General features: G+C 40.8%; 1 protein-coding gene across 7 annotated transcripts in view; it reads left to right on the top strand.

Moving 5' to 3' along the window:
• The window catches only part of VMP1 (vacuole membrane protein 1), a 134484-nt gene that overhangs the window by 92527 nt on the left and 15444 nt on the right, over window positions 1–26513 (top strand). For all 7 annotated transcript variants that reach the window (XM_010339717.3, XM_074388075.1, XM_074388076.1 and 4 more), the window contains 3 exons: window positions 8089–8169; window positions 11793–11909; window positions 18794–18855. In XM_010339717.3, coding sequence (XP_010338019.1) covers window positions 8089–8169; window positions 11793–11909; window positions 18794–18855 — 260 coding nt within the window. The remainder of the gene's footprint in view (window positions 1–8088; window positions 8170–11792; window positions 11910–18793; window positions 18856–26513) is intronic.

Here is a 26513-nt window from a genome sequence, read left to right as displayed (position 1 = left end):
CATGTGCCACCACGTCCTGCTAATTTTTGTTTTGTCGTTGTTGTTTTTTGAGACAGTTTCAGTCTTGTTGCCCAGGCTGGAGTGCAGTGGCGATCTCAGCTCACTGCAACCTCCATCTCCCTGGTTCAAGTGATTCTCCTGCCTTAGCCTCCCTAGTAGCTGGGACTACAGGCATTCACCATCATGCCCAGCTAATTACGTATTTTTAGTAAAGACAGGGTTTCTCCATGTTGGTCAGGCTGTTCTTGAACTCCTCACCTCAGGTGATCCGCTTACCTCGGCCTCCCAAAGTGTTGGAATTACAGGCGTGAGCCACCACACCCAGCCTAAATATCTTTTTAAGAAAAAGAAATGAGGCGGGGCGCGGTGGCTCACGCCTGTAATCCCAGCACTTTGGGAGGCCGAGGCAGGTGGATCACGAGGTCAAGAGATCGAGACCATCCTGGTCAACATGGTGAAACCCCGTCTCTACTAAAAATACAAAAAATTGCCGGGCGCGGTGGCTCAAGCCTGTAATCCCAGCACTTTGGGAGGCCGAGGCGGGTGGATCACGAGGTCGAGAGATCAAGACCATCCTGGTCAACATGGTGAAACCCCGTCTCTACTAAAAATACAAAAAAGTAGCTGGGCGTGGTGGTGCGTGCCTGTAATCCCAGCTACTCAGGAGGCTGAGGCAGGAGAATTTCCTGAACCCAGGAGGCGGAGGTTGCAGTGAGCCGAGATCGCGCCATTGCACTCCAGCCTGGGTAACAAGAGCGAAACTCCGTCTCAAAAAAAAAAAAAAAAAAAAAGAAACAAAGAAAGAAAGAAGGGGTGGGGAGGGGTTGGGGAAGGGAGTGAAATGGAAGGAAGGAAAGAAAGAAAGAGAAATGTGAAGCAACAGTGGTACAGGAATATTTATAGTTAAGGCTTTGTCTTTCTGTATTTAATCTTTCAATTCAGTGATAAGAAATTGCTGTGACTGCTTTATTAGTCTTGTAGCATTTGGGAAAATGTTTCTTGCCATCTTCTGTTTCAGAAGCATGATTGGTATGTACATAATCACTATGGCTGGTAGTAGGAAAGGTAATTTATTTACTAATAATTGGTTTTATTTTTGTGAAAAAAGAAAAGTAGAAAATGATATGTAATTGCTAATTGTAAATGGATGCTTCTTATTTGAGTAGACTTAGAGAATGAAACTGTCATCTCAGGCACTTAAATTGTGAAATAGGTAAAAGTTGTGAAATGTGAATACAGAGAAATGAAACTATTAAAAGGAATTTGTTTTTAATTTGGAAAAGTGAAAAATGGCAAGTGAGGAAGTAATCAAATTGGACATGCTACATTGTTCCCACAATATTCCAAAACTATTAAAATATTAATTTTCTTTAACATTTAACTAGAACATTGAGTACCTAACATACAATTTGTGTGTAATCTTTTATTTAGTTTTTCTTAAAAATATCGTTTATTATTGGTGTATATTTTTACTTAGCTTATTTATTTTACTTGGACTAAAAAAAACAGCAAATTTTGTTTTATTTTTTTTTAATTTATAAAAGCAATTTTGTTTTGGTTTTGTTTAGCTTTTTGGTAGTGTTAGGTATGTATAATAGAGTCAAGTTTATTAACAAAGAATACACATAGAATAAAATTCTCTCATTTTAAAGGCAAGTAAGAATATACATATTTTAGTTTATGGATATTATTCTAAAATCAAAATCAACATGATAAGAAAGAGCTGCCAAGTTATACAAATAATGAAAAAATACTGAAGTTGTTTTTAGAAAAACAAAGAACTTTTAAAACTACAGAGCAACAAGGAAAGCAAAATTGCACATAACATATAGAAGATTTTGAACAATAAAAAAAAAGTTTTCCATAACATTATACATGAAGCCGTTAAAACCATATCAGTAAGTTTTATACTTGTGGCTTTAAAAGTAAAATAAATTTGGGCTGGGCATGGTGGCTCATGCCTGTAATCCAAGCACTTTGGGAGGCCGAGGCAGGAGTTTGACACCAGCCTGGGCAACATGGTGAAACCCATCTCTACTAAAAGTGCAAAAAATAGGAAACAATAAAATGTTTGTGTTTATGAAATCTAAACGTCATTTATTTTACTATTGTAAAATGCCAATACAGTGTTTTCCTGTGTTTGTTTTCATTACACTGGCAAGGAAAAAAAAAATCAAGGAAATACTCCATCAAACTGCATATTATGCTAATGTTTATCTTCTTGTAATGAAAACAACTCTGTAGACTTCATATTAATATAATTTCAGTAAATGTTTGCAGATTATTTGCTATGTAATGTGATTTAAATTCTGAGAATATTTCTTTTCTTTTTTTCTTTTTTTTTTTTTTTTTGAGATGGAGTTTCGCTCTTGTTACCCAGGCTGGAGTGCAATGGCGTGATCTCAGCTCACCACAACCTCCGCCTCCTGGGTTCAGGCAATTCTCCTGCCTCAGCCTCCTGAGTAGCTGGGATTACAGGCACATGCCACCATGCCCAGCTAATTTTTTGTATTTTAGTAGAGACGGGGTTTCCCCATGTTGACCAGGATGGTCTCGATCTCTTGACCTCGTGATCCACCCGCCTCGGCCTCCCAAAGTGCTGGGATTACAGGCGTGAGCCACTGTGCCCGACCCCTGAGAATATTTCGAAAGACCTGGAAAAAAATTGTGGGAACTGAAACTAGCATGGTCATTGTGTATGTTAAATACATAATAAAATTTGTGAAATTCTTTTTCAATAGATGACTTTCACTCTTTTTAAAAAGTAAAGCTCTCTGCTAAAAAGGCACTTTACTTATTTTCCTTATAATACATGCCAGCTTCAAATTTAAAAAATAAAAAATGTAAAAGGAAGTTTCAGCTTCACATGTTGATTAGATTAACTGTTTTTGCTCAAATAAAGATTATTGAAGCTCCCTTAAGGATAACTAATGAGGGGCACCCAGGCATCTGAAAGAACAAGAAGTCCGGTTTTAGTTCTTGCCTAATTGCCCTTAAGCAAAGATACTCTTCCCTAAAAGGGAAAAGTAGCTCCTTACTTGTTATTCCTCTTTGTTACTAATGATCACTGTGTTTTGACCTCTTTTTCAGGGTGTTTTTTAAACCATGCTTTCTTGATCTTCTGTAACCTTAAATATCTTTGTGTGTTATTAGGTGATCTGCATAATGTTTAATCATTTTGTCTTAACATAAACCAGTTAATATAATTATACCTCTTTTCCTGTTTAAGTTTGTATGTGTGTATATGTATCTATAGAGAAGAAAAATGCTGTCAGTTTGAAATGATGGCACAATCTTAGTCACTTGGCTTAAATAAATAGAAAATTCTAAAGCCTTAAAATTAAGATAATGCTCTATGGCAGTCTTAAAAGGAAATTAATATAAATGAAAATAGTACACCAGACCTCCTAAATATAATACCTGTTGATCTTGTCTATACCATTTAATGTAGAAAAACTAATTTTTTTTTTCTTTTTGAGGCAGAGTTTCGCTCTTGTTACCCAGGCTGGAGTACAATGGCGCCATCTCGGCTCACCGCAGCCTCCGCCTCCTGGGTTCAGGCAATTCTCCTGCCTCAGCCTCCTGAGTAGCTGGGATTACAGGCACGCGCCACCATGCCCGGCTAATTTTTTGTATTTTTAGTAGAGACGGGGTTTCAGCATGTTGACCAGGATGGTCTCGATCTCTTGACCTCGTGACCCACCCGCCTCGGCCTCCCAAAGTGCTGGGATTATAGGCGTGAGCCACCGCGCCCGGCAAAAAAAACTAATTTTTTATAATTGTATCTAGTAAAGATGACACTAACACTGATAAAAAATAAAATAAAATATTCCCACATACATCTGACTTGGAAAATTTATAAAAATTGTGTTGTCTTTAAAATAAAACATATGCTTTTTTTGTTGTTTACCTTTTCTTAGTAATTGAGTATAGTTTTCCCTCTCATTAAAAGTGGACTTGCTATAAAATTTTTAAAGGCTGTAAAGGAGAGCATTTTCCTGATTTTATATATTTAATTTTTGTGCTATAGAAATTAACATTTCACAAATAGTTTATAATTTAATAGTACCTGTTGATACTAGACAATTAAAACATTTCTCTTTTTTTTGTTTTGTTTTTTTTGTTTTTGAGACGGAGTTACACTCTTGTTACCCAGGCTGGAGTGCAATGGCGCGATCTCGGCTCACCACAACCTCCGCCTCCTGGGTTCAGGTAATTCTCCTGCCTCAGCCTCCTGAGTAGCTGGGATTACAGGCACGAGCCACCATGCCCAGCTAATTTTTTGTGTTTTTAGTAGAGACGGGGTTTCACCATGTTGACCAGGATGGTCTCGATTTCTTGACCTCGTGATCCACTCGCCTCAGCCTCCCAAAGTGCTGGGATTACAGGCTTGAGCCACCGCGCCCGGCCTTAAAACATTTCTCTTTACCAGTTTTCATGTAGTGCTTCAAATGGATTGTAAACTTAGTAATTTGGGGACTAATTGTGTAAATTATTAAAAATAAATGGATTTTAGGCCGGGCGCGGTGGCTCAAGCCTGTAATCCCAGCACTTTGGGAGGCCGAGGCGGGTGGATCACAAGGTCAAGAGATCGAGACCATCTTGGTCAACAAGGTGAAACCCCGTCTCTACTAAAAATACAAAAAAATTAGCTGGGCATGGTGGTGCGTGCCTGTAATCCCAGCTACTCAGGAGGCTGAGGCAGGAGAATTGCCTGAACCCAGGAGGCGGAGGTTGCGGTGAGCCGAGATCGCGCCATTGCACTCCAGCCTGGGTAACAAGAGCGAAACTCCGTCTCAAAAAAAATAAATAAATAAAATAAAATAAATAAATGGATTTTGCAGAAGGATAGGCTTAGTGAAAAGGAGGAACAGTAAATAATAAAATGTAATAAACAAAATAGAAATGTAATTTTTTTAAATAAGCTATTCCGGAAAACTAATTTGATTATATGTTCTTTTTTTTTTTTTTGAGATGGAGTTTCGCTCTTGTTACCCAGGCTGGAGTGCAATGGCGCAATCTCGGCTCACCACAACCTCTGCCTCCTGGGTTCAGGCAATTCTCCTTCCTTAGCTTCCTGAGTAGCTGGGATTACAGGCACGCACCACCATGCCCAGCTAATTTTTTGCATTTTTAGTAGAGACAGGGTTTCACCATGTTGACCAGGATGGTCTCGATCTCTTGACCTCGTGATCCACCCGCCTCGGCCTCCCAAAGTGCTGGGATTACAGGCTTTAGCCACCGCGCCCGGCCGATTATATGTTCTTAAATGGTTTTAAATCAATAAAATTCACTTAATGCAATAGATGCTAAGAAAAAAAAATACAGATTTCTAACCTTCAGCTAGAAATCTAAATAAAAATAGAAAATACCCTTTGCCTTTGCTGCAGTAGTTCAGTTGTTATAAATAAACTATAAAAATTGTGGCCAGGCTTAATGGCTGTCCTCTGTAATCCCAGCACTTTAGGAGACTGAGGCGGGTGGATCACGAGGTCAAGAGGTTGAGACCATCCTGGCCAACATGGTGAAACCCTGTCTCTACTAAAAAAAATACAAAAATTAGCTGGGCATGGTGGCGCGTGCCTGTAGTCCCAGCTACTCGGAGGGTAAGGCAGGAGAATTGCTTGAACCCGGTAGGTGAAGGTTGCAGTGAGCCGAGATCGCGCCACTGCACTCCAGCCTGGCGACAGAGCAAGACTCTATCTCAAAAAAAAAAAAAAAAAAAGTAAAATTTTGTTGTAGAATTTAACTAATGATTAACTTTGAGGGCCTATGTATTTGGAAGTGTTTATGTTGACTGATAATATCTTTTTAAATATAGTTTATTGGTTTAGTTTCTTTGACTTTCTCATCATCTTCAACAAGTAGAGTTAGGTTTTTTGTTTGTTTGCTTTAATTTCAGTATTAACTACTGTGGTAACTTGGTAGGGCTATTCTACACAATATTATTTGTCAAAATGTTTTTGTAAATGGGGTACATACACACATTTTGTGCCAATTAGAGAAGTATATTTTTCAGCTAGTTTGCTTTTCTGGCTTTAAACTTTGTTTCTACTCTCTATGATGGGTCTTTCCAGCTTCTAGATTCTCTGTATTGTCTTTCAGGAAGTTGAACTAAAGGCCAGACACCGTGGCTCATGCCTGTAATCCCAGCACTTTGGGAGGCTGAGGCTAGCGGATCACCTGAGGTCAGGAGTTCAAGACTAGCCTGACCAACATGATGAAACCTTGTCTCCACTAAAAATACAAAATTAGCCAGGCGTGCTGGCAGGCACCTATAATCCCAGCTACTTGGGAGGCTGAGGCAGGAGAATTGCTTGAACCCAGAAGGCAGAGGTTGCAGTGAGCTGAGATCATGCCATTGCACTCCAGCCTGGGCAACAGAGTGAAACTCTGTATCACAAAAAAAAGAAAGAAAGGAAGAAAAAGAAACGTGGCTAAAGAGAGTGGAAGAGGTTCTATGATGTGAAGACTTATTCATAAAGCATCTACACACATACCACAAATTAAAGATAAAGCATTTACACATTAGCTCATTTTTTATTTTTATTTATTTATTTTATTTTTATTTTTATTTTTTTTTGAGACGGAGTTTCACTCTTGTTACCCAGGCTGGAGTGCAATGGCGCGATCTCGGCTCATCGCAACCTCCGCCTCCTGGGTTCAGGCAATTCTCCTGCCTCAGCCTCCTGAGTAGCTGGGATTACAGGCACGCACCACCATGCCCAGCTAGTTTTTGTATTTTTAGTAGAGACGGGGTTTCACCATGTTGACCAGGATGGTCTCGATCTCTCGACCTCGTGATCCACCCGCCTCGGCCTCCCAAAGTGCTGGGATTACAGGCTTGAGCCACCGTGCCCGGCCTTAGCTCATTTTTTTTTTTTTTTTTTTGAGACGGAGTTTCACTCTTGTTGCCCAGACTGGAGTGCAATGGCGCGCTCTCGGCTCACCGCAACCTCCGCCTCCTGGGTTCAGGCAATTCTCCTGCCTCAGCCTCCTGAGTAGCTGGGATTACAGGCACGTGCCGCCATGCCCAGCTAATTTTTTGTATTTTTAGTAGAGACGGGGTTTCACCATGTTGACCAGGATGGTCTCGATCTCTTGACCTCGTGATCCACCCGCCTCGGCCTCCCAAAGTGCTGGGATTACAGGCTTGAGCCACCGCGCCCGGCCTTTAGCTCATTTTTTAATCTTGTGAACTGTTTTCCTTGGAATTTGGATTCAAATATATGCCATTTCAAAACCAGAAAAGAATTAGCGTCAAATATTTGTAGCATCAACATGCTGAAAGAAAATAATGGAAATAAACTAGCCAGCCTAATGCATGTTTCAGCATGGGAGAAGGTGACATGGTGAAATAAAAAGCACTGATTTCACAGTCCGAATATTGAATCATGCCCTGTCTTTGTCCCTAACTGACATGATCTTGAGCACTTGCCCTTTCTGGGCTGCAGTTTTGTGGTCTATAGACTGGGTATAATATCTGTTCTACCTACACCCCAGGATTGTTGAAGGCTCAAATAAAATCATGGTGAGAACACTTTAGGAAACTAGCACAAGCTGTGCAAATGTAGGATGTTCTTTTGCTTCTGGGATCATGAATCCTTAGTGATTGCCACAGAACTGTTTTTTCCATCTTCTGGCTAGTGATCAGCAGAGATGTCTACATTGGCCGTCTGGAAAAATCCTATGCTTTCTACCCTGCTATTAATTAGATATGAAATCGGGTAAATTATAGAAGAGAAGAAAAGATAGATGTTGTAGGCCAGTGTTTCCAAAATGACAAATTGGTTCATGGTTAGTTTACAATATTTTGTTTATCCCTAGAATATCCAGCGAGAATACTAAATTTAAAGTTACAGTGTTTTGGTTTATTCTTAAAATGTGGTAAGTGTTTAAGGATGTAATATTCTATCAGTATTTTACTTGCATGTGTTCCAGTGAACAACCTACTGTGATTTTTTTTTTCATCGTTGATCCTACTCATTAATGTCATCAGATTGTGAGATCTTTAATAAACTCTAGAAAGAACCATCTTTCCTTCTTTTCCAACTTTTCATTAATGTTTCTAAATTTGCCTTTTTACAGGACTTTGCCTCCCGGGCCAAACTGGCAGTTCAAAACCTAGTACAGAAGGTTGGATTTTTTGGAATTTTGGCCTGTGCTTCAGTAAGTGAATTATATTAAAATAGAAATTTTACTAAATGGTAGTGTTGTATTTTGATCCAGTTATACTCCCAAATGAACAAAAATGCTATCACTTTTATTGGGTATGTAATTTTGTGAATCATTCAACTTTTTTTCTGAAATGGAGTCGCCCAGGCTGGAGTGCAGTATCATGATCTTGGCTCACTGCAATCTCCATCTCCCGGGTTCAAGCAATTCTCCTGCCTCAGCTTCCCTAGTAGCTAGGACTACTGGCCTGCACCCCCACGCCAGGCTAATTTTTTTTATTTTTAGTGGAGACAGGGTCTCACCATGTTGCCCAGGCTGGTCTCAAACTCTTGGGCCTCCCGAAGTTCTGGGATTATAGGCATGAGCCACCGCACCTGGCCCATTCTACTTACTAAATGAGAAGCATTAGTTACAAGGAAGTATTCATTTAAAACCTGTCTAAAGCGACATTAGCCCATGGCTACTGTGACTTACATATCTTAAACATTTTTTTTTTTTTTTTTAGTTTTAGAGACAGAGTCTTGCTCTGTTGCCCAGGCTGGAGTGCAGTGGTGCAGTCTTGGCCCACTGCATCCTCTGCCTCCCAGGTTTAAGCAGTTTTCCTGCCTCAGCCTCCCCAGTAGCTGGGATTACAGTCTTGTGCCACTACACCCAGCTAATTTTTGTAATTTTAGTAGAGACAGGGTTTCACCATGTTGGCCAGGCCGGTCTCGAACTCCTGTAATCCCAGCACTTTGGGAAGCCAAGGCAGGTGGATCACAAAGTCAGGAGTTTGAGACCAGCCTGACCAAAATTCTGAACCCCTATCTCTACTAAAAATATGAAAGTTAGCTGGGCCTGGTGGCACACACCCTGTAATCCCAGCTACTCAGGAGGCTGAGGCAGGAGAATCACTTGAACCTGGGAGGCGGAGGTGGCAGTGAGCCAAGATCGTGCCATTACACTCTAGCCTGGGCAATGAGCAAAACTCCATCTCAAAAAAAAAAAAAAAAAAAAAAAGGAAATGGCAGGTGTAATACGATATCGTTATTACATGGTTGTAAGAGATGAAATAATCATAAAACATTTGAATTTGGATGAGAAAAACAAAAATGACTTATTGACTTCAAATGTTACTAACAAGGTAATACTTGGATTCTTTTTTTTTTTTTTTTTTTTTTTTTGAGACGGAGTTTCGCTCTCGTTACCCAGGCTGGAGTGCAATGGCGCGATCTCGGCTCACCGCAACCTCCGCCTCCTGGGTTCAGGCAATTCTCCTGCCTCAGCTTCCTCAGTAGCTGGGATTATAGGCACACGCCACCATGCCCAGCTAATTTTTTGTATTTTTAGTAGAGACGGGGTTTCACCATGTTGACCAGGTTGGTCTCGATCTCTCGACCTTGTGATCCACCCGCCTCGGCCTCCCAAAGTGCTGGGATTACAGGCTTGAGTCACCGCGCCCGGCCTGGATTCTTTTTTTTTTTGAGACAGAGTTTCGCTCTTGTTACCCAGGCTGGAGTGCAATGGCGTGATCTCGGCTCACTGCAACCTCTGCCTCCTAGGTTTAGGCAATTCTCCTGCCTTAGCCTCCTGAGTAGCTGGGATTACAGTCACGCGCCACCATGCCCAGCTCTTTTTTTGTATTTTTAGTAGAGACGGGGTTTCACCCCCCTTGACCTCGTGATCCACCCGCCTCGGCCTCCCAAAGTGCTGGGATTATAGGCGTGAGCCACCGTGCCTGGCCCGAATTCTGTTTTTTCTTTTTGAGACAGAGTTTCATATCTTGTTGCCCAGGCTGGAGTGCAATGGTGCAATTGCAGTGCACGGCAACCTCTGCCTCCTGGGTTCAAGCAATTCTTGTGCCTCAGCCTCCTGAGTAGCTGGGACTACAGGTATGCACCACCACTCCCAGCTAATTTTTTGTATTTCTAGTAGAGACAAAGTTTCTCCATGTTAGTCAGGCTGGTCTAGAAGTCCTGACCTCAGGTGGTCCACCCGCCTTGGCCTCCCAGAGTGCTGGGATTACAGGCATGAGCCACCTCGCCCATCCAGGAATACTTGAATTCTAATTTATTAATGTCTTTTTTTAAAGATCATATGTGACAAATATTTTTTTCTTTTTTTTGAGACAGAGTCTCACTCTGTCGCCCAGGCTGCAGTGCAATGGCACAATCTCAGCTCACTGCAACCTCCGCCTCCTGAGTTCAACCAATTCTCCTGCCTCAGCTTCCCAAGTAGCTGGGATTACAGGCGCCCACCACCATACCCAGCTAATTTTTGTATTTTTAGTAGAGACGGGGTTTCTCCATGTTGTCCAGGATGGTCTCAATCTCTTGACCTCGTGATCTGCCCGCCTTGGCCTCCCAAAGTGCTGAAATTACAGGTGTGAGCAACTGTACTCAGCCAACAAGTATTTTTTAAATAACTAGGCTTTTCTTTCAGAGTTCAAAAATGAAATTATATAAATTAATTGACTTATGAATGGTTCAGCCATCAGCCACAAGGTCAGAGTACTTTCTGTAGGAGAAGAATGGGGGAAGTGCTCAAAAACAGCTTGTGGTTCCTTTGCATTTTTACATGAAATGTCTTTTAGCATTCTTAAATTATGGGAATGTTTGGAAAAGGTATTTGTTGTAAATCACTTCTTTGTCTGGAACTGAGTATTCAAAACATCTGCATCTGTGTGCTCTCATTTTTCACACTTGATCTTTTTTCTAAATTTTATCATATGGCCCTCAGCCTTGGTATCTCATAAAATAAAATACAAATTATTAATATTTTATGTTAATAACACATCTACCCATAAATGTATTTGGGAATTCGTTAGAATATTCGCTAATGATATGAGTGCTTACTAGATAATATTCATATTTCAGGCTAAAGATTTTAGAAACCTAACTGCTGATACAATCTTAAGGCTCTTTTTTTCACTCATAACTCACCTTAAAAAAAACAGCCACCAAAGGCCAGGTGCAGTGGCTCAGGCCTGTAAACCCAGCACTTTGGGAGGGCAAGGGGTGCGGATCACGAGGTCAAGAGTTTGAGACCATCCTGGCCAACATGGTGAAACCCCATCTCTACTAAAATACAAAAAAAAAAAAAATTAGCCGGTCGTGGTGGTGCACATCTATAGTCCCATCTACTGAGGAGGCTGAGGCAGGAGAATCACTTGAACCCAGGAGGCGGAGATTGCAGTGAGCCGAGATCGTGCCACTTCACTCCAACATGGCAACACAGCAAGACTCTGTCTCAAATGAAAAAAGAAAACAGCCACCAAATAGTCAAGAATCCACTCATTTTATCCATCCAGTTCTCATGTGATGGGCAAACGCACATGCATGCATACGTACACACACATACACACACACACACACACACACACACACGAGTAATATAAGCAAAAGGACACCTTGGTTTCCTGTGAGCAGATTGAACACTAAGATGAACATGAGACCCAGCTTCTAGACACATTAGAATACTTTCCTAACCTCCTTTTGAACAATCCAGTACTGATCAAGGAACCCATATGTAACTTTGCAGTGGCAGCAGCCTGAAAGCAGAATATCACATATCAGTAGGTGATAAAATTAAATTGTTCTTTGGATTATAATATGGAAGTCCTTCTTTTCTCTCTGTAGATTCCAAATCCTCTATTTGATCTGGCTGGAATAACATGTGGACACTTTCTAGTACCTTTTTGGACCTTCTTTGGTGCAACCCTAATTGGAAAAGCAATAATTAAAATGCATATCCAGGTAATTATACTCCCTGATTCCCTGCCTAATGTTGATGAACCCATTATAAGACAATGAAACATGCTCATTCCTAAGTGAATTGTTAAGTTATTATTTCTGTTTCTTTTGGTTGGTAGCTTACTTAGGTAATAAAGCGTAGAATGTCATTTGGAGGTTAGTGATCTCCCTTGCTTTCTTTCTTTGCTTCTTCTTCCTCCCTCCTTCCCTTTTTTCCTTCTTTCCTTCCTTTGTCTCTTTATTTTTTTCCCTGTGAAACTATTTATCCAGGACTTTTACCAAACAAAAATAGTGTTTGTGTGCAGGAAGATGCACATCCTTTTTATTACTAATCACAAGCTGAGAGAATATTGCCTTTCACCAGTTCTTACTTTCTTTCACATACTCTCTATACATAGAGTATGTGAAGCAGTTTCTCTCTTGGCACCCATATCCTTTACTGAGAAACAGCCAGATGTTAGTGTGGGAGGAGAATGGGGAAGAAGAGGGTCTCTGAAGAGGCGAGGAGATGTGGGTTGTGGTCAGAGAAGTCAGAATCTGCTGCTCCTCAAAGCCACTCTTAACAAAATCGTTGGGACAGACGGTGTTTATGTGTGCATGCACGCATGTATGAATAGAGAGGAGAGAAAGGCTAAGAATTTAAATGAAGGGAAATGGATATGTGCTTTTAGAACTGTGATAGGAATTATTTCCTTCTACGGGCGAATCTCACTAGAATGAAATAAAAATTAACCTGGAAATTATTTTAATTTATTTTAAATCATTTAAATTTATTTTAATTTATTTTAAATCAGTGTCGTTTGTAACAAAGAGCAGTATTAACCAAAAGAAAGGAAAGAGTAGCGAAGTTCTCTACCCTTGTAAGATTCCATGATAATTACAAGTGTGTCTATCCCCAAAGTTTCTAGGTAACACCTCTCTACTTCGTTCTTTGAAAGGAAGAATGAAACAGGAAAACTTCAGCTCCTTCTACCTGTCCAGTTTGTAATCTTAGATTTTGGCATTTGGGTTGTTTATTGAGTCTGTCCTGCCATAATGACCCTCAGAATTTCAAGGATGTTTTTCCTCCTTCAAGGAATGTATTTCCTCAATTTAAATTAAGTATTTTATTATACAATCAGTGGACACAGGTTTTGGGTTTTTGGTTTTGTTTTGTTTTGGGGATGGAGTTTTGCTCTTATTGCCCATGCTGGAGTGCAATGGCACAATCTTGGCTTACCACAACCTCCACCTCCCGGGTTCAAGCGATTCTCCTGCCTCAGCCTCCTGAGTAGCTAGGATTACAGGTATGCCCCACCACACCTGGCCAATTTTTGTATTTTCAGTAGAGATGGGGTTTCTCCATGTTGGTCAAGTTAGTCTCGAACTCTTGACCTCAAGTGATCCGCCCGCTTCGGCCTCCCAAAGTGCTGGGATTATAGGCATGAGCCACCATGCCTGAAAAATAGCAATATTTATTGAAGAAGATTGTCTAATTTTAAACTGAGGGAAAAAGGGAAGAAAGAAAAGCCGATGAGGAGACAGGTTTACTATTAGGGTAGAGAAAAATTAGTGTTTGTGTGTGTGGCTTTCCCTGTATTATTTCAGAATGGTTAAAGTGTTTATATTACTAATATTGTTTACCCATGGAATGAGAAATATTTGTTACCCTAAGCTACATCTGGATGTACATCAAGTGACATGCCTTTATAAAGTATGTCATTATGATACAATAGAACATAGCAAACATATCCCACTGTCTTAGTTTAGTGAAGGAACTCAGATTCTTTCCTTTGAGAAACATAAATGGGTTTTAGCTTGCTTTCATTCTTTGTTTTTCTTTTTCTTTTTTTGCTTCCACATAGATACAGGGAATCAGCTTTATCTTTACAGAGCTTGCTTTGAATTCTAGAGCCTTACGCAAGTATTTTGCCTTTCTAATACAGTTCCCTCAACTATGAAATGTGGGTAATAACTACCTCTCAGGATTGTCTACCATGAGATAACCAATGTGAATTACCTTGCACAGGTCCTGATAAATAGCAGGCATTAAACAATTCAGATTCCTTAATCATATCAATACATTAAAGTTAAGGCAATGCCAAAGAATGGAAAGAACACTGAACTTGAAGTCAAAAGAGTTGGGTTCAAATTCCAGCTGTTACTTACTTTCTTTAAGCAACTATTACTTATTCACCTCCCTACCTCTGAGAATTACATATTGGGTATAGTAATTCCTCTATCCTGGAGTATAAGAATTAAACCATATAGCACATACTAAATGCTTTAAAGTGTGAAGTTCCATAAAAAGTTTAATCATTGGCTGGGCGCAGTGGCTCATGTCTGTAAACTCAGCACTTTGGGAAGCCAAGGCAGGCCAATCATGAGGTCAGGAGTTTGAGACCAGCCTGGCCAATATGGTGAACCCTGTCTCTAATTAAAATACAAAAATAGCCGGGCATGGTGGTGTGCACCTGTAGCCCAGCTACTCTGGAGGCTGAGGCAGAAGAATCAGTTGAACCTGTGAGGCAGAGGTTGCAGTGAGCTGAGATCACGCCACTGCACTCCAGCCTGGGCAACAGAGTGAGACTCTATCTCAAAAAAAAATTATCATAAATTGAAAAAATCTGAGTATGTTTAAAAATATACTAGTTTTGAATCTTTCTGAAATGAAAGGTCTGATAAGTTGCATATCTTACCACTACAGATAGGGTACTTATGGCATAACACGTATAAAGCAGGACACCTAAAACTTATGAATTACTGGCGAAGTTCTTGTTATGAAATGAAATACAATGATCTGTTATTGTTCCTTAGGTATTAAGTACTGCAAAACTCCAAAAGGTTGACAAAAAATGACAGCTCTCTTCTAGAAACAATTCTAAAGATCAAATAAAAATGTGTTTTCAGGCCGGGCGCGGTGGCTCAAGCCTGTAATCCCAGCACTTTGGGAGGCCGAGGCGGGTGGATCACGAGGTCGAGAGATCGAGACCATCCTGGTCAACATGGTGAAACCCCGTCTCTACTAAAAATACAAAAAATTAGCTGGGCATGGTGGCGCGTGCCTGTAATCCCAGCTACTCAGGAGGCTGAGGCAGGAGAATTGCCTGAACCCAGGAGGCGGAGGTTGCGGTGAGCCGAGATCGCGCCATTGCACTCCAGCCTGGGTAACAAGGGCGAAACTCCGTCTCAAAAAAAAAAAAAAATGTGTTTTCAGATGCATTGAAAATAATTTTATTATTCACCATAGTTTATTGTTTGAAAAAATCCTGTATGGCATTAAATCTTAACTATAGTGACTAGCATTGTAATATTTAAAAATTTGTGTTAGGGCTGGGAACAGTGGCTCACACCTATAATCCCAGCACTTTGGGGGGCCGAGGCAGGAGGATCACCTGAGGTCAGGAGTTCGAAACCAGCCTGACCAAAATGGAGAAGCCCATTTCTACTAAAAAATACAAAATTAGCCAGGCGCGATGGCACATGCCTGTAATCCCAGCTACGTGAGCACGGATTTCAGGTATCAAAAAAAAAAAAAAATTTTAAAGTCGTATCCTTAGAGACATTGCCTTTGTCCCAAATAATGAAGAAAGGCAACATACTCATGTATGTTATTTCATGTACCATATAACTTACTTATTGTACCTTTGAAATACATCAGTATCATTTATTATCCCTCTACCTTCACACCTACCAGCATACACACAGTATTATAAACTCCCAGGAGACTAGAGATTTTTGTTTGTTGATTCACTGATGTATTGTAATGCCTAGAATAGCGTCTGGTCGATAGTAGGCACTCAATATTTAATAACTAAATCTAAGATTCTTCTTTCCAATTTATTTATTTATTTTTTTGAGACGGAGTTTCACTCTTGTTACCCAGGCTGGAGTGCAATGGCGCGATCTCGGCTCACCGCAACCTCCGCCTCCTGGGTTCAAGCAATTCTCCTGCCTCAGCCTCCCGAGTAGCTGGGACTACAGGTGTGTGCCACCATGCCCAGCTAATTTTTGTATTTTTAGTAGAGACAGCGTTTCACCATGTTGACCAGATGGTCTCGATCTCTTGACCTCATGATCCACCCCCCTCAGCCTCCCAAAGTGCTGGGATTACAGGCGTGAGCCACCCCACCGCGCCCGGCCTAGCACTTCTTTTTAGATGGTTCTGCCTTTATTCATTCTAGCACAATTAGTTCCTCCTTCCCATATCTTTTTTCCTCTTCCTCTACCCTTTCCTTTGTTTCTTCTATGCATGTGGTTAAGAGGGCTCTTAGGTGGACTGTGCCTTTTGTTTATTTTGTAGAATTCCCACTCAGACCTCCAGCCTGAAAGACTGAGACTTAATGTTCTTAAATGTGTGACACATTTTATGTCTTACCCAGAACAGTGACTTTTCAAGCAGTTGCATACAAAAAGAAAATCCTGTTTTGCTGTTTAATTGAGCAAGTATTTAGGGATTGGCTTCTTTTGATTGTTAAGAAATGATGGTAGGGAAAGCTCATGGTGATGAAATCACTGAAAGGCAAAACCATTAGCTCTGTTGATTAGTAAAAGATTTATAGCCCTAAATAACTTTTTTTGTATAGACCCCCTGCTTTTCTTCCTAAATTACCTGTAATAATTGCCTTGCTAGCTTCATAATATTCACATACCAATTGTATACCATTGCCTTATTAGTCTTCTTGCCGGAAATAATGTACATTAGTCTAACCTGTCCAGTTTCCTGAGATTCATAGTGAGTGGATAAAAAGAAGACTACTGTTACTTATTTTCTTCCCCTACCCTTCAGTTACATAGGCTAAAGCAATTGCTTAACAGACAGTATTTAATAGAGCAATAAGAGTTTATCAGGAATTTGGAGAGACAATCCAGATGCATTCATATTTAAAGATAAATTTAAATATCGCCATCCAAAATCTATAATTAATTATGTAACTAAATATGACCTTTCCTTTCTCTGAATTTCTATAACATATGTTGTTTTGTTTACCGCTAATGGCATTTATATTATATATATATGTAGTACTTATCATCTTCTTACTATTTGTAGAAAAATGAGTAAGCTTCTTCCAGGCTTTGAAGAAGTATTCTCAGATTTGCGTTCCTTGAAAACCATTAGCAATTTCTTATATTATCCATAAAAATAACTTCATGTTAACATTTGTTGAACTGAGTTGAAAATATTTGCTACCCATTATCCCCTAAAGGCATCTTTACTTGTGAGGTCTCACTATGTTGCCCAGGCTACCAGGCTAGTCTTAAACTCCTGGGCTCAAGTAATCCTCTGCCCTTGACCTCCCAAAGTGCTGGGATTACAGGCATGAGCCACCATGCCCAGCCTCATGGTTCCTTCCCTCCCTCCTTCCTTCCTTCCTTCCTTCCTTCCTCCCTTCCTTCCTCCCTCCCTCCCTCCTTTCCTCCTTTCCTCCTTCCTTCCTGACAGAGTCTTGCTCTTGTCACCCAAGCTAGATTGCAGTGGTGCAATCATGGCTTATCACAACCTCTGCCTCTCAGGTTCTAGAAATTCTCCTGCCTCAGCCTCCTGAGTAGCTAGGATTACAGGCGTGTGCTACAACACCCAGCTAATTTTTGTATTTTTAGTAGAGATGGGATTTCACGATGTTGACCAGGCTGGTCTCGGACTCCTGACCTTGTGATCAGTCTGCCTCAGCCTCCCAAAGTGCTGGGGTTACAGGAGTGAGCCACTGTGCCCAGCCTGGTACTTCTTTTTTTTTTTTTTTTTTTTTTTTTTTTTTTTTTGAGACGGAGTTTTGCTCTTGCTACCCAGGCTGGAGTGCAATGGTGCGATCTCGGCTCACCGCAACCTCCACCTCCCGGATTCAGGCAATTCTCCTGCCTCAGCCTCCTGTGTAGCTGGGATTACAGGCATGCGCCACCATGCCCAGCTAATTTTTTGTATTTTTAGTAGAGACGGAGTTTCACCATGTTGACCAGGATGGTCTCGATCTCTTGACCTCGTGATCCACCCGCCTCGGCCTCCCAAAGTGCTGGGATTACAGGCGTGAGCCACCGCGCCCAGTGGTACTTCTTATTAGAACCTTTCATGAAAGAGGTTCAGTCTTTTCCTGATCTTCTGGATTATATTTAGCCCAGACCCCTATCCTTGAGGTAATCAGCTTTGATATCACTGGTGGGGACTATGTGGGAGCCCATGATTTTAATTATATATACAATTCCAAAATTCTTAGAGTATATGAATGTCCACCATTCCCTCCCAGTCTTGGGTTCTATGACCCATATTTTCCCTCTAATATAGTTATGTAAGACTATAGTTTTACATAGTCATATAGTTCTAGTAAGACTAAGGCTGTGCTTAAGAAAAAACATCTTTAAAATACAAAGCAGGGGCCTGGGCACAGTGGCTCATGCCTATAATCTCAGCACTTTGGGAGGCCAAGATTGGGCGGATCATGAGGTCAGGAATTCAAGACCAGCCTGACCACCATGGTGAAACCCTGTCTCTACTAAAAAATACAAAAATTAGCCAGGCATGGTGGTGTGCATCTGTAATCCCAGCTACTTGGGAAGCTGAGGCAGGAGAATTGCTCGAACCCAACCATTCAGGAGGCTGAGGTAGGAGAATCACTTGACCCAGCCACTTGGGAGGCTGATGTAGGAGAATCGTTTGACCCTGGAATGCAGAGATTACAGTGAGCCGAGATTGTGCCACTGTACTCCAGCCTGGGTGACACAGTGAGACTCCGTCTCAAAAAAAAAAAAAAAAAGTAGGTAACATTTGAATTAAATGTTATCTTTTATTTTGAAAGAAATTTTAAAATTGCAATTAGGGGCACAGTCTTACCTCTTTAGACAATTACCAGAATTGTGAATTTATGTTGGTTTTTTGATGACTAAATAATTTATTTTAATTGATGTTTTCTTTACAGAAAATTTTTGTTATAATAACGTTCAGCAAGCACATAGTGGAGCAAATGGTGGCTTTCATTGGGTAAGTAATTCTTTAAGGACTAATATTAATATAATTACTGTTTGAATGGGAGTAAATGTGTACAAGACTGAATTGAAATAGAATTTTTGATATAGCTCCTTATTTTTTGAGAAGCAAAAATAACTTGCTGTTATTAGTAAATGAAGAAGACTTTCTCGTTCTACAGTAGGGAAGGATGAAGCTCACATTATCCCTGTTCAATTGTAAGCCAAACATGTATCAAGTCATGTAATTCTGGGTTTAAAAGCAGCTTTGGGGTTTGAATCTGTAGCCCCACCAAAGAAATAAATTTTCTTTATATAAAAGATATGTGTGGCTGGGCATGGTGGCTCACGCCTATAATCCAAGCACTTTGGAGGCTAAGGCGGGCGGATCACCTGAGGTTGGGAGTTCAAGACCAGCCTGACCAACATGGTAAAACCTCGTCTTAAAAAAATAAATAAATAATTGGCCAGGCGCGGTGACTCAAGCCTGTAATCCCAGCACTTTGGGAGGCCGAGGCGGGTGGATCACGAGGTCAAGAGATCGAGACCATCCTGGTCAACATGGTGAAACCCCGTCTCTACTAAAAATAAAAATTAGCTGGGCATGGTAGCACGTGCCTGTAATCCCAGCTACTCAGGAGGCTGAGACAGGAGAATTGCCTGAACCCAGGAGGCGGAGGTTGCGGTGAGCCGAGATCGCGCCATTGCACTCCAGCCTGGGTAACAAGAGCGAAACTCCGTCTCAAAAAATAAATAAATAAATAAATAAATAAATAAATAAATAAATAAATAAATAGAAGATAGTGTGTATCATTACAGTGTAATGGTGCTTTAGTACAATGCTGTGATTTTTGGCCAAACTGGATGCCAGATACACAGTTGCATTTAATGTAAATATAAATCTTACATAAAATTCTAGTATTTTTTACAAAACCTAGCCAGCTGTGGTGGCAGGGGCCTGTAGTCCCAGCTACTCAGGAGACCGAGACAGGAGAATCGCTTGAACCTGGGAGACAGAAGTTGCAGTGAGCTGAGATTGTGCCATTGCACTCCAGCCTGGGTGACAGAGTGAGACTCCATCTCAAAAAAAAAAAAAAATAGTGTTTCACAAGTAAGTCATGTTAGATGGCATAATGTTAACAAAATATGTCAGGTCTCCATTATTTCAGTAGAGAAAAATTAAGTCTTTTTTTTTTTTTGAGACAGAGTTTCGCTCTTGTTACCCAGGCTGGAGTGCAATGGCCCGATCTCGGCTCACCGCAACCTCCGCCTCCTGGGTTCAGGCAATTCTCCTGCCTCAGCCTCCTGAGTAGCTGGGATTACAGGCACGCACCACCATGCCCAGCTAATTTTTTGTATTTTTAGTAGAAACGTGGTTTCACCATGTTGACCAGGATGGTCTCGATCTCTCGACCTCGTGATCCACCCTCCTCGGCCTCCCAAAGTGCTGGGATTACAGGCTTGAGCCACCGCGCCCGGCGGGAGAGGTTTTTTTTCATTCAGTAGTACAACTGCCCCACAATGGAAAAGTGTCAAGTTTAAGGGCCTTTTCTTTAGTTTTAATGTAAATCTTTATCTTAGCAGCCACTTACAGAGCAAACATTTGTGAAAATTTTTGCTATTAAAAAAAAAAAATGCCACTTTGTGTCGAGTTTATGACGATTGGTTTTTTTTAGTCATATGTATATTCATTATTTTCTATGTTTTGTAATAAAATAGTTTTTAATATTTGCTAGTTTAGCTTTACTGTAAGGAAAACATATATTTCCAAGAGCATACTTAGTGGAGCCAGTCATTAGTTTCATCAATTCCTGAGCTTATAAGTGTGGATTATAACTTTTACACTAAAATTTATATTTAAAATTAAATTTACTCTAGTTTTTTGCTGCCTGGATCCTTACAAATAAAGTGTTTTATATGGCGCCATATATCACATTTAAAGACAAAAAATATTATTGTCTCTTATTTTTTATTCATTTACTTATTTTTTTAGAGACAGGGATCTTGCTTTGCTGTCCAGGCTGGTCTCAGATTCCTCATTTCAAGTAGTCCTCCTACCTCAGCCTCCCAAAATGTTGGGATTACAGGCGTGAGCCATTGTACCTGGCCTTCCCTTATTTTTTAAATGTAAGGAAAACATTTCATTTATGCTTAGAGACTACTACTCTACCGTGAGACTGCAGAGCACAGTACATATAAACACCATGCATTCTTTGTTCTTTTCCTATACAGAACATTTATAGAAAGAAGTTTTTCAGCTACTCCTACATCCTTACCACTTTTATCTTCTGTTTCCCCAGCCTTTGGAGTTTCTAGGAAGTTAAATTACTTAGCTACCTGTTTCATCTATCCATATCCAATTTTACTCCCTTCCAATCTGTTCACCATATTACAGTCAGTAACCGTTTTGAAATTTTAATCTGGACAAATTATCACCACTGTCCTCACTCCCTTTCCTCCTCTTGTTTAAACCCTTCACTTACTTGTTTTTCCCTTCATTCTTAAGATACAGTCAAAACTCCTTAACAGGGTTTATAAGCCGCCCTTCCCTGTGTCCCCTCTAGTTTTCTCTTCTGAAACCACGTTGTCCATATTTGAGTCTTCCACCACTGGTCTTTGCTTGTGCTTTTCTTTCTGCCAAGTTCAAGATATCTCAACCTTGGCACTGTTGACTTTTTTTTAGATCAGATAATTATTTGTTATGGGGAACTGCCCTGTGCATTATAAGAGATGTAGCACCATCTTTCTTGTCTACTCAGTGCATACTACGAGTACTTCCCAATCGTGACAATCACAGATGTCTCCAGACACTGCCAAATGTCACATGGGGAGCAAACCTACCACCCTCATTGAGAATCACTGGCCTAAATAATGTCCTTTAGATTTTAGCCATTGCATTATCAGAAAGCCTTCCGTGACTTGACCTAATACCATCTTTACCAGGGGCCTTTCTTCTCAGCAAGAACCGAGATGGTGCCACTGCCCTCTAGCCTGGGTGACAGAGTGAGACTCCGTCTCCAAAAAAAAAAATAAGACCTGAATGGTATAGCAAATCATCAAACTAAATTAGTAAAATTCAGAATGCAGTCTTTTGACGGACATTTAAAACTTTGCAGTCACAAATAAAGGAGTAATAACTTGTGGTAGACAGCAAAATCAAAAGACAAGCATGAAAAAAGTCAGTATCAGTTCAAATTTAAAATAAAATTATGATATAAGGCGGCTAGGTAGAATGAAAAATGAATCCTGGTCCAGGCGCAGAAGCTCAAGCCTGTAATCCTAGCTTTTGGCTATAATCCCTGCACTTTGGGCAGATCACCTGAGGTCAGGAATTCGAGAACAGCCTGGCAACATGGTGAAACCCCATCTCTACTAAAAATACAAAAATTAGCTGGGCATAGTGGTGGGTGCCTGTAGTGCCAGCTACTCAGGAGGCTGAGGCAGGAGAATCGCTTGAATCTAGAAGGCAGAGCTTGCAGTGATCCGAGATCACGCCACTGCACTCCAGCCTGGCCAACAGAGTGAGATTCTGTTTCAAAAAAAAAGAAAAGAAAAGAAAAGAAAACATGAATCCCGTGAGTAAAGACAGCTTGGGAGTGGTATAGTGAAAACAGCACAGACTTTTGGACAAACAAAGCTAAATCTGAATATGAACTCTGCCACAGAACAGTTATTTATTTATTTATTTTTATTTTTATTTTTTTTGAGACGGAGTTTTGCTCTTGTTACCCAGGCTAGAGTGCAATGGCGCGATCTCGGCTCACCGCAACCTCCGCTTCCTGGGTTCAGGCAATTCTCCTGCCTCAGCCTCCTGAGTAGCTGAGATTACAGGCATGTGCCACCACGCCCAGCTATTTTTTTGTATTTTTAGTAGAGACGGGGTTTCACCATGTTGACCAGGATGGTCTCGATCTCTCGACCTCGTGATCCACCCGCCTCGGCCTCCCAAAGTGCTGGGATTACAGGCTTGAGCCACCGCGCCCGGCAGAGCAGTTATTTAACTTCTAGTTGCTGTTCTTGCAAACTGGTTTCTCTAGGTAACTTTTTTCCAGTTCAGGTGGCCACTGATAAACTTTCCTACTCCAGTCAAAATGTGAAATGTCCTGTAACCAAATATTTTTACAGCTTAGTTGAAACATACTCATATCAATGAGTTAACATTCCAAAGCATGTGGATTTTTAAAATGCCTTTTGTCTCAAGTTTGGTATCGCCTTTGTTTTCGAAGTGTCATTTTTCAAAAGTTACTATGACTATGGTTGAAAAATTAGACTTCTAGGTGACTATATTGTGTGCCCTCAGGCAAGATTTAGGGAAAGCCTACTCTCCTTAAAGAAAGTATCCATCTTATAAGTTTACTTCTAATTGCAGCCCTGTATGATAGGTATTTAGTTTTATTAACTTCGTAAAAATGGTATCAAAAGGCCAGGTGCGGTGGCTCACGCCTGTAGTCCTAGCACTTTGGGAGGCTGAGGTGGGTGGATCACCTGAGGTAAGGAGTTCAAGACCAGCCTGGCCATCTTGGTGAAACCCCATCTGAAAAAAAAAAAATGGTATCAAAAATCTTTTGGCTAGGGCCAGGCACGATGACTCACATCTGTAATCCCAACACTTTTGGAGTCCGTAGTGGGCAGATTACCTGAGGTCAGGAGTTCAAGACTAGCCTGGCCAACGAAACCCCGTCTCTACTAAAAATATAAAAGTTAGCCAACGGTGGTGGTGGATGCCTGTAGTCCCAGCTACTCGGGAGGCTAAGGTAGAATTGCTTGAATCCAGGAGGCTGAGGTTGCAGTGAGCCAAGATTGTGCCACTGCACTCCAGCCTGGATGACAGAGCAAGATTCCATCTCAAAAAAAAATCATTTCGGCTGGTCATGGTGGCTCATACCAGTAATTCCAGCACTTTGGGACCCAAAACAGATGGATCTTTTAAACTCAGGAATTCAAGACCAGCCTGGGCAACATGGTGAGACCCAAATTCAGGTAATAGAACCAAAGAACTAGGGAACTTTCCAGCTCAAAAGACATTGTGTTTGTTATCTTTTTTTTTTTTTTTTTTTTTTTTTTGAGAGGGAGTCTTGCTCTATCACCAAACTGGAGTGCAGTGGTCAATCTCAGTTCACTGCAACCTCTGTTCACTGCAACCTCCGCCTCCCCAGTTCAAGCAATTCTCCCGCCTCAGCCTCCCGAGTAGCTGGGACTACAGGTGTGAGCCACCATGCCCAGCCAATTTTTTGTATTTTTAGTAGAGATGGGATTTCACCATGTTGGCCAGGATAGTCTCTATCTCTTGATTTCATGATCTGCCAGCCTCGGCCTCCCTAAGTGCTGGGATTACAGGCATGAACCATCATGCCTGGCCCTTTTTTTTTTTTTTTTTTTTTTTTTTTTTTTTTTGAGATGGATTCTTGCTTTGTTGCCCAGGCTAGAGTGCAGTGGTATGATCTCAGCTTACTGCAACCTCTGCCTCCAAGATTCAAGTGATTCTCCTACCTCAAGTGATTCTCTTCTTGAGTAGCTGGGATTATAGGCACCTACCACCACATTGGCTAATTTTTGTATTTTTAGTGGAGGTGGGGTTTCACCATCTTGGCCAGGCTGATCTCAAACTCCTGACCTCGTGATCCGCCCCACCTCAGCCTTCCAAAGTACTGGGATTACAGGTGTGAGCCACTAGGCCTGGTTGTTTTATTTTGTTTTGTTTTGTTTTGTTTTGTGATGGATTCTGTTACCCATGCTGGAGTATAGTGGTGTGATCTCGGCTCACTGCAACCTCAGTCTCCCAGGTAGCTGGGATTACAGATGGACACCACCATGCCCAGTTAAGTTTTGTGTTTTTAGGCCGGGCGCGGTGGCTCAAGCCTGTAATTCCAGCACTTTGGGAGGCCGAGGCGGGTGGATCACGAGGTCGAGAGATCAAGACCATCCTGGTCAACATGGTGAAACCCCGTCTCTACTAAAAATACAAAAAATTAGCTGGGCATGGTGGCACGTGCCTGTAATCCCAGCTACTCAGGAGGCTGAGACAGGAGAATTGCCTGAGCCCAGGAGGCGGAGGTTGCGGTGAGCCGAGACGGCGCCATTGCACTCCAGCCTGGGTAACAAGAGCGAAACTCCGTCTCAAAAAAAAAAAAAAAAAGTTTTGTGTTTTTAGTAGAGACAGGGTTTCACCGTGTTGGCCAGGCTGATCTCAAACGCCTGACCTCAGGTGATCTGCCCACCTCAACCTCCCAAAGTGCTTGGATTACAGGTGTGAGCCACCATGCCTGGCTTTTATTTTTTTAATTACCATTTAATACCAATTTTTATTTAATTTTAGACTTTCTCCAATGGGAGAGACCTTTACGTATTTCTTAAAGAGCATAACCAATTCTAACTTTTAAAGTTATGATTAAAATGACATGTTCCCATATTCTCACCAAATAGAGGATAAGAATTCCCAGAAAATAACATTAAGCATATGACTTTCAGCAAACCATATGCAGAACATTGGCTCATTGTCATGTTGCCAGCATCTTATTGGAAGAAGAGTCCCCAGTTTTACCACACAAGAAAAGTTTCCATAACTCAATCATTGAACTTGAGGGCTGGGGGATGGTGTTGGCTGCAACAGGGACTTTTTACCAGATACAGAATGTTCCATGCTGTTCTTTGCTGTCTCCTATTTCTGAGTTAACTTGATGTTTGACCTCAGAGTCAGGCTTGCCTGTGGCAAGAGAGATCATTTTAACCAGTGAGTAATTAAGTGTTTGAATCTGAATGTTGTTTCTTATTCCTCACTCTATGGAAAGTGGTCAAAATGAGCTATGTGGGCCTGGACTTTTTCTTCTACAGAAAGAAAATCTGTCCTTTCATTTTAAAATATAAAATGGTCCATGTATTTGATTCTCTTTGACTTTGACCATTGAAAATAATCAGAAAAAAGTTATGGAAGTGTGGAACACCAACATTTCGTATTATCTGACAAAAGGATAAAATTTAAGGCTTTCCCAGCTGCCAAGACTCAGTTACACAGTCTAACATCACCTCTTTCTGCGATTTGGGAAAACCCCTTTCTCTTCATGTACGTGGTAGTTTATATGTCCTTCTCTTTTGACACTTAACCTTTCCATATTTTTGTTATGTCTATTGGCAGATTGAATAAAGGTAGAACAGGAGTTCTGGAGTTAGACTGCTAGATGAGAAATAGGTGCATTGTATTTGGAAGTTACTATTGACCATAATGGAGTATTTTAGTAGCACGATGAAAATTAAAACCCAATGATACTGGATTACATAGAATTGTGGGTTAGAGGAAAGGTCAGGCCAAAGTCATACCTGATGTATTTTAATTGTTCTATAAATATTTGTTGACCAGATGAATTCATTCATTCATTAAATAGGAGGGACCAATGTGTATTTTAGGATGAGCGGAAAAACTTTAGTAAAATGCTAGAGATAGAAAATACACATGAAGAAAGGGAAGGATGTGGGAAGGAAATTAACATTCATTAAGCACCCACTGTGCCAGATGCTTTACATAAATATGCATTTCATATCCATAACAAAACCCATGAGGTACTATTACAGAGAAGTTAAATTCATATAAATGAGAGATGATTAAGATAGGATCAATCTGGAGTGGATCGATTATCCTCATGAACCAGTTCTTTCTTGAAAATAACTGGAGTGAAGATT

The sequence above is a fragment of the Saimiri boliviensis genome, chromosome 17, assembly GCF_048565385.1.
Source record: "Saimiri boliviensis isolate mSaiBol1 chromosome 17, mSaiBol1.pri, whole genome shotgun sequence".
NCBI lineage: Eukaryota > Metazoa > Chordata > Mammalia > Primates > Cebidae > Saimiri > Saimiri boliviensis.
The sequence above is the reverse complement of the archived record's forward strand: the minus strand, read 5'-3'. Positions and strand labels throughout refer to the sequence as shown.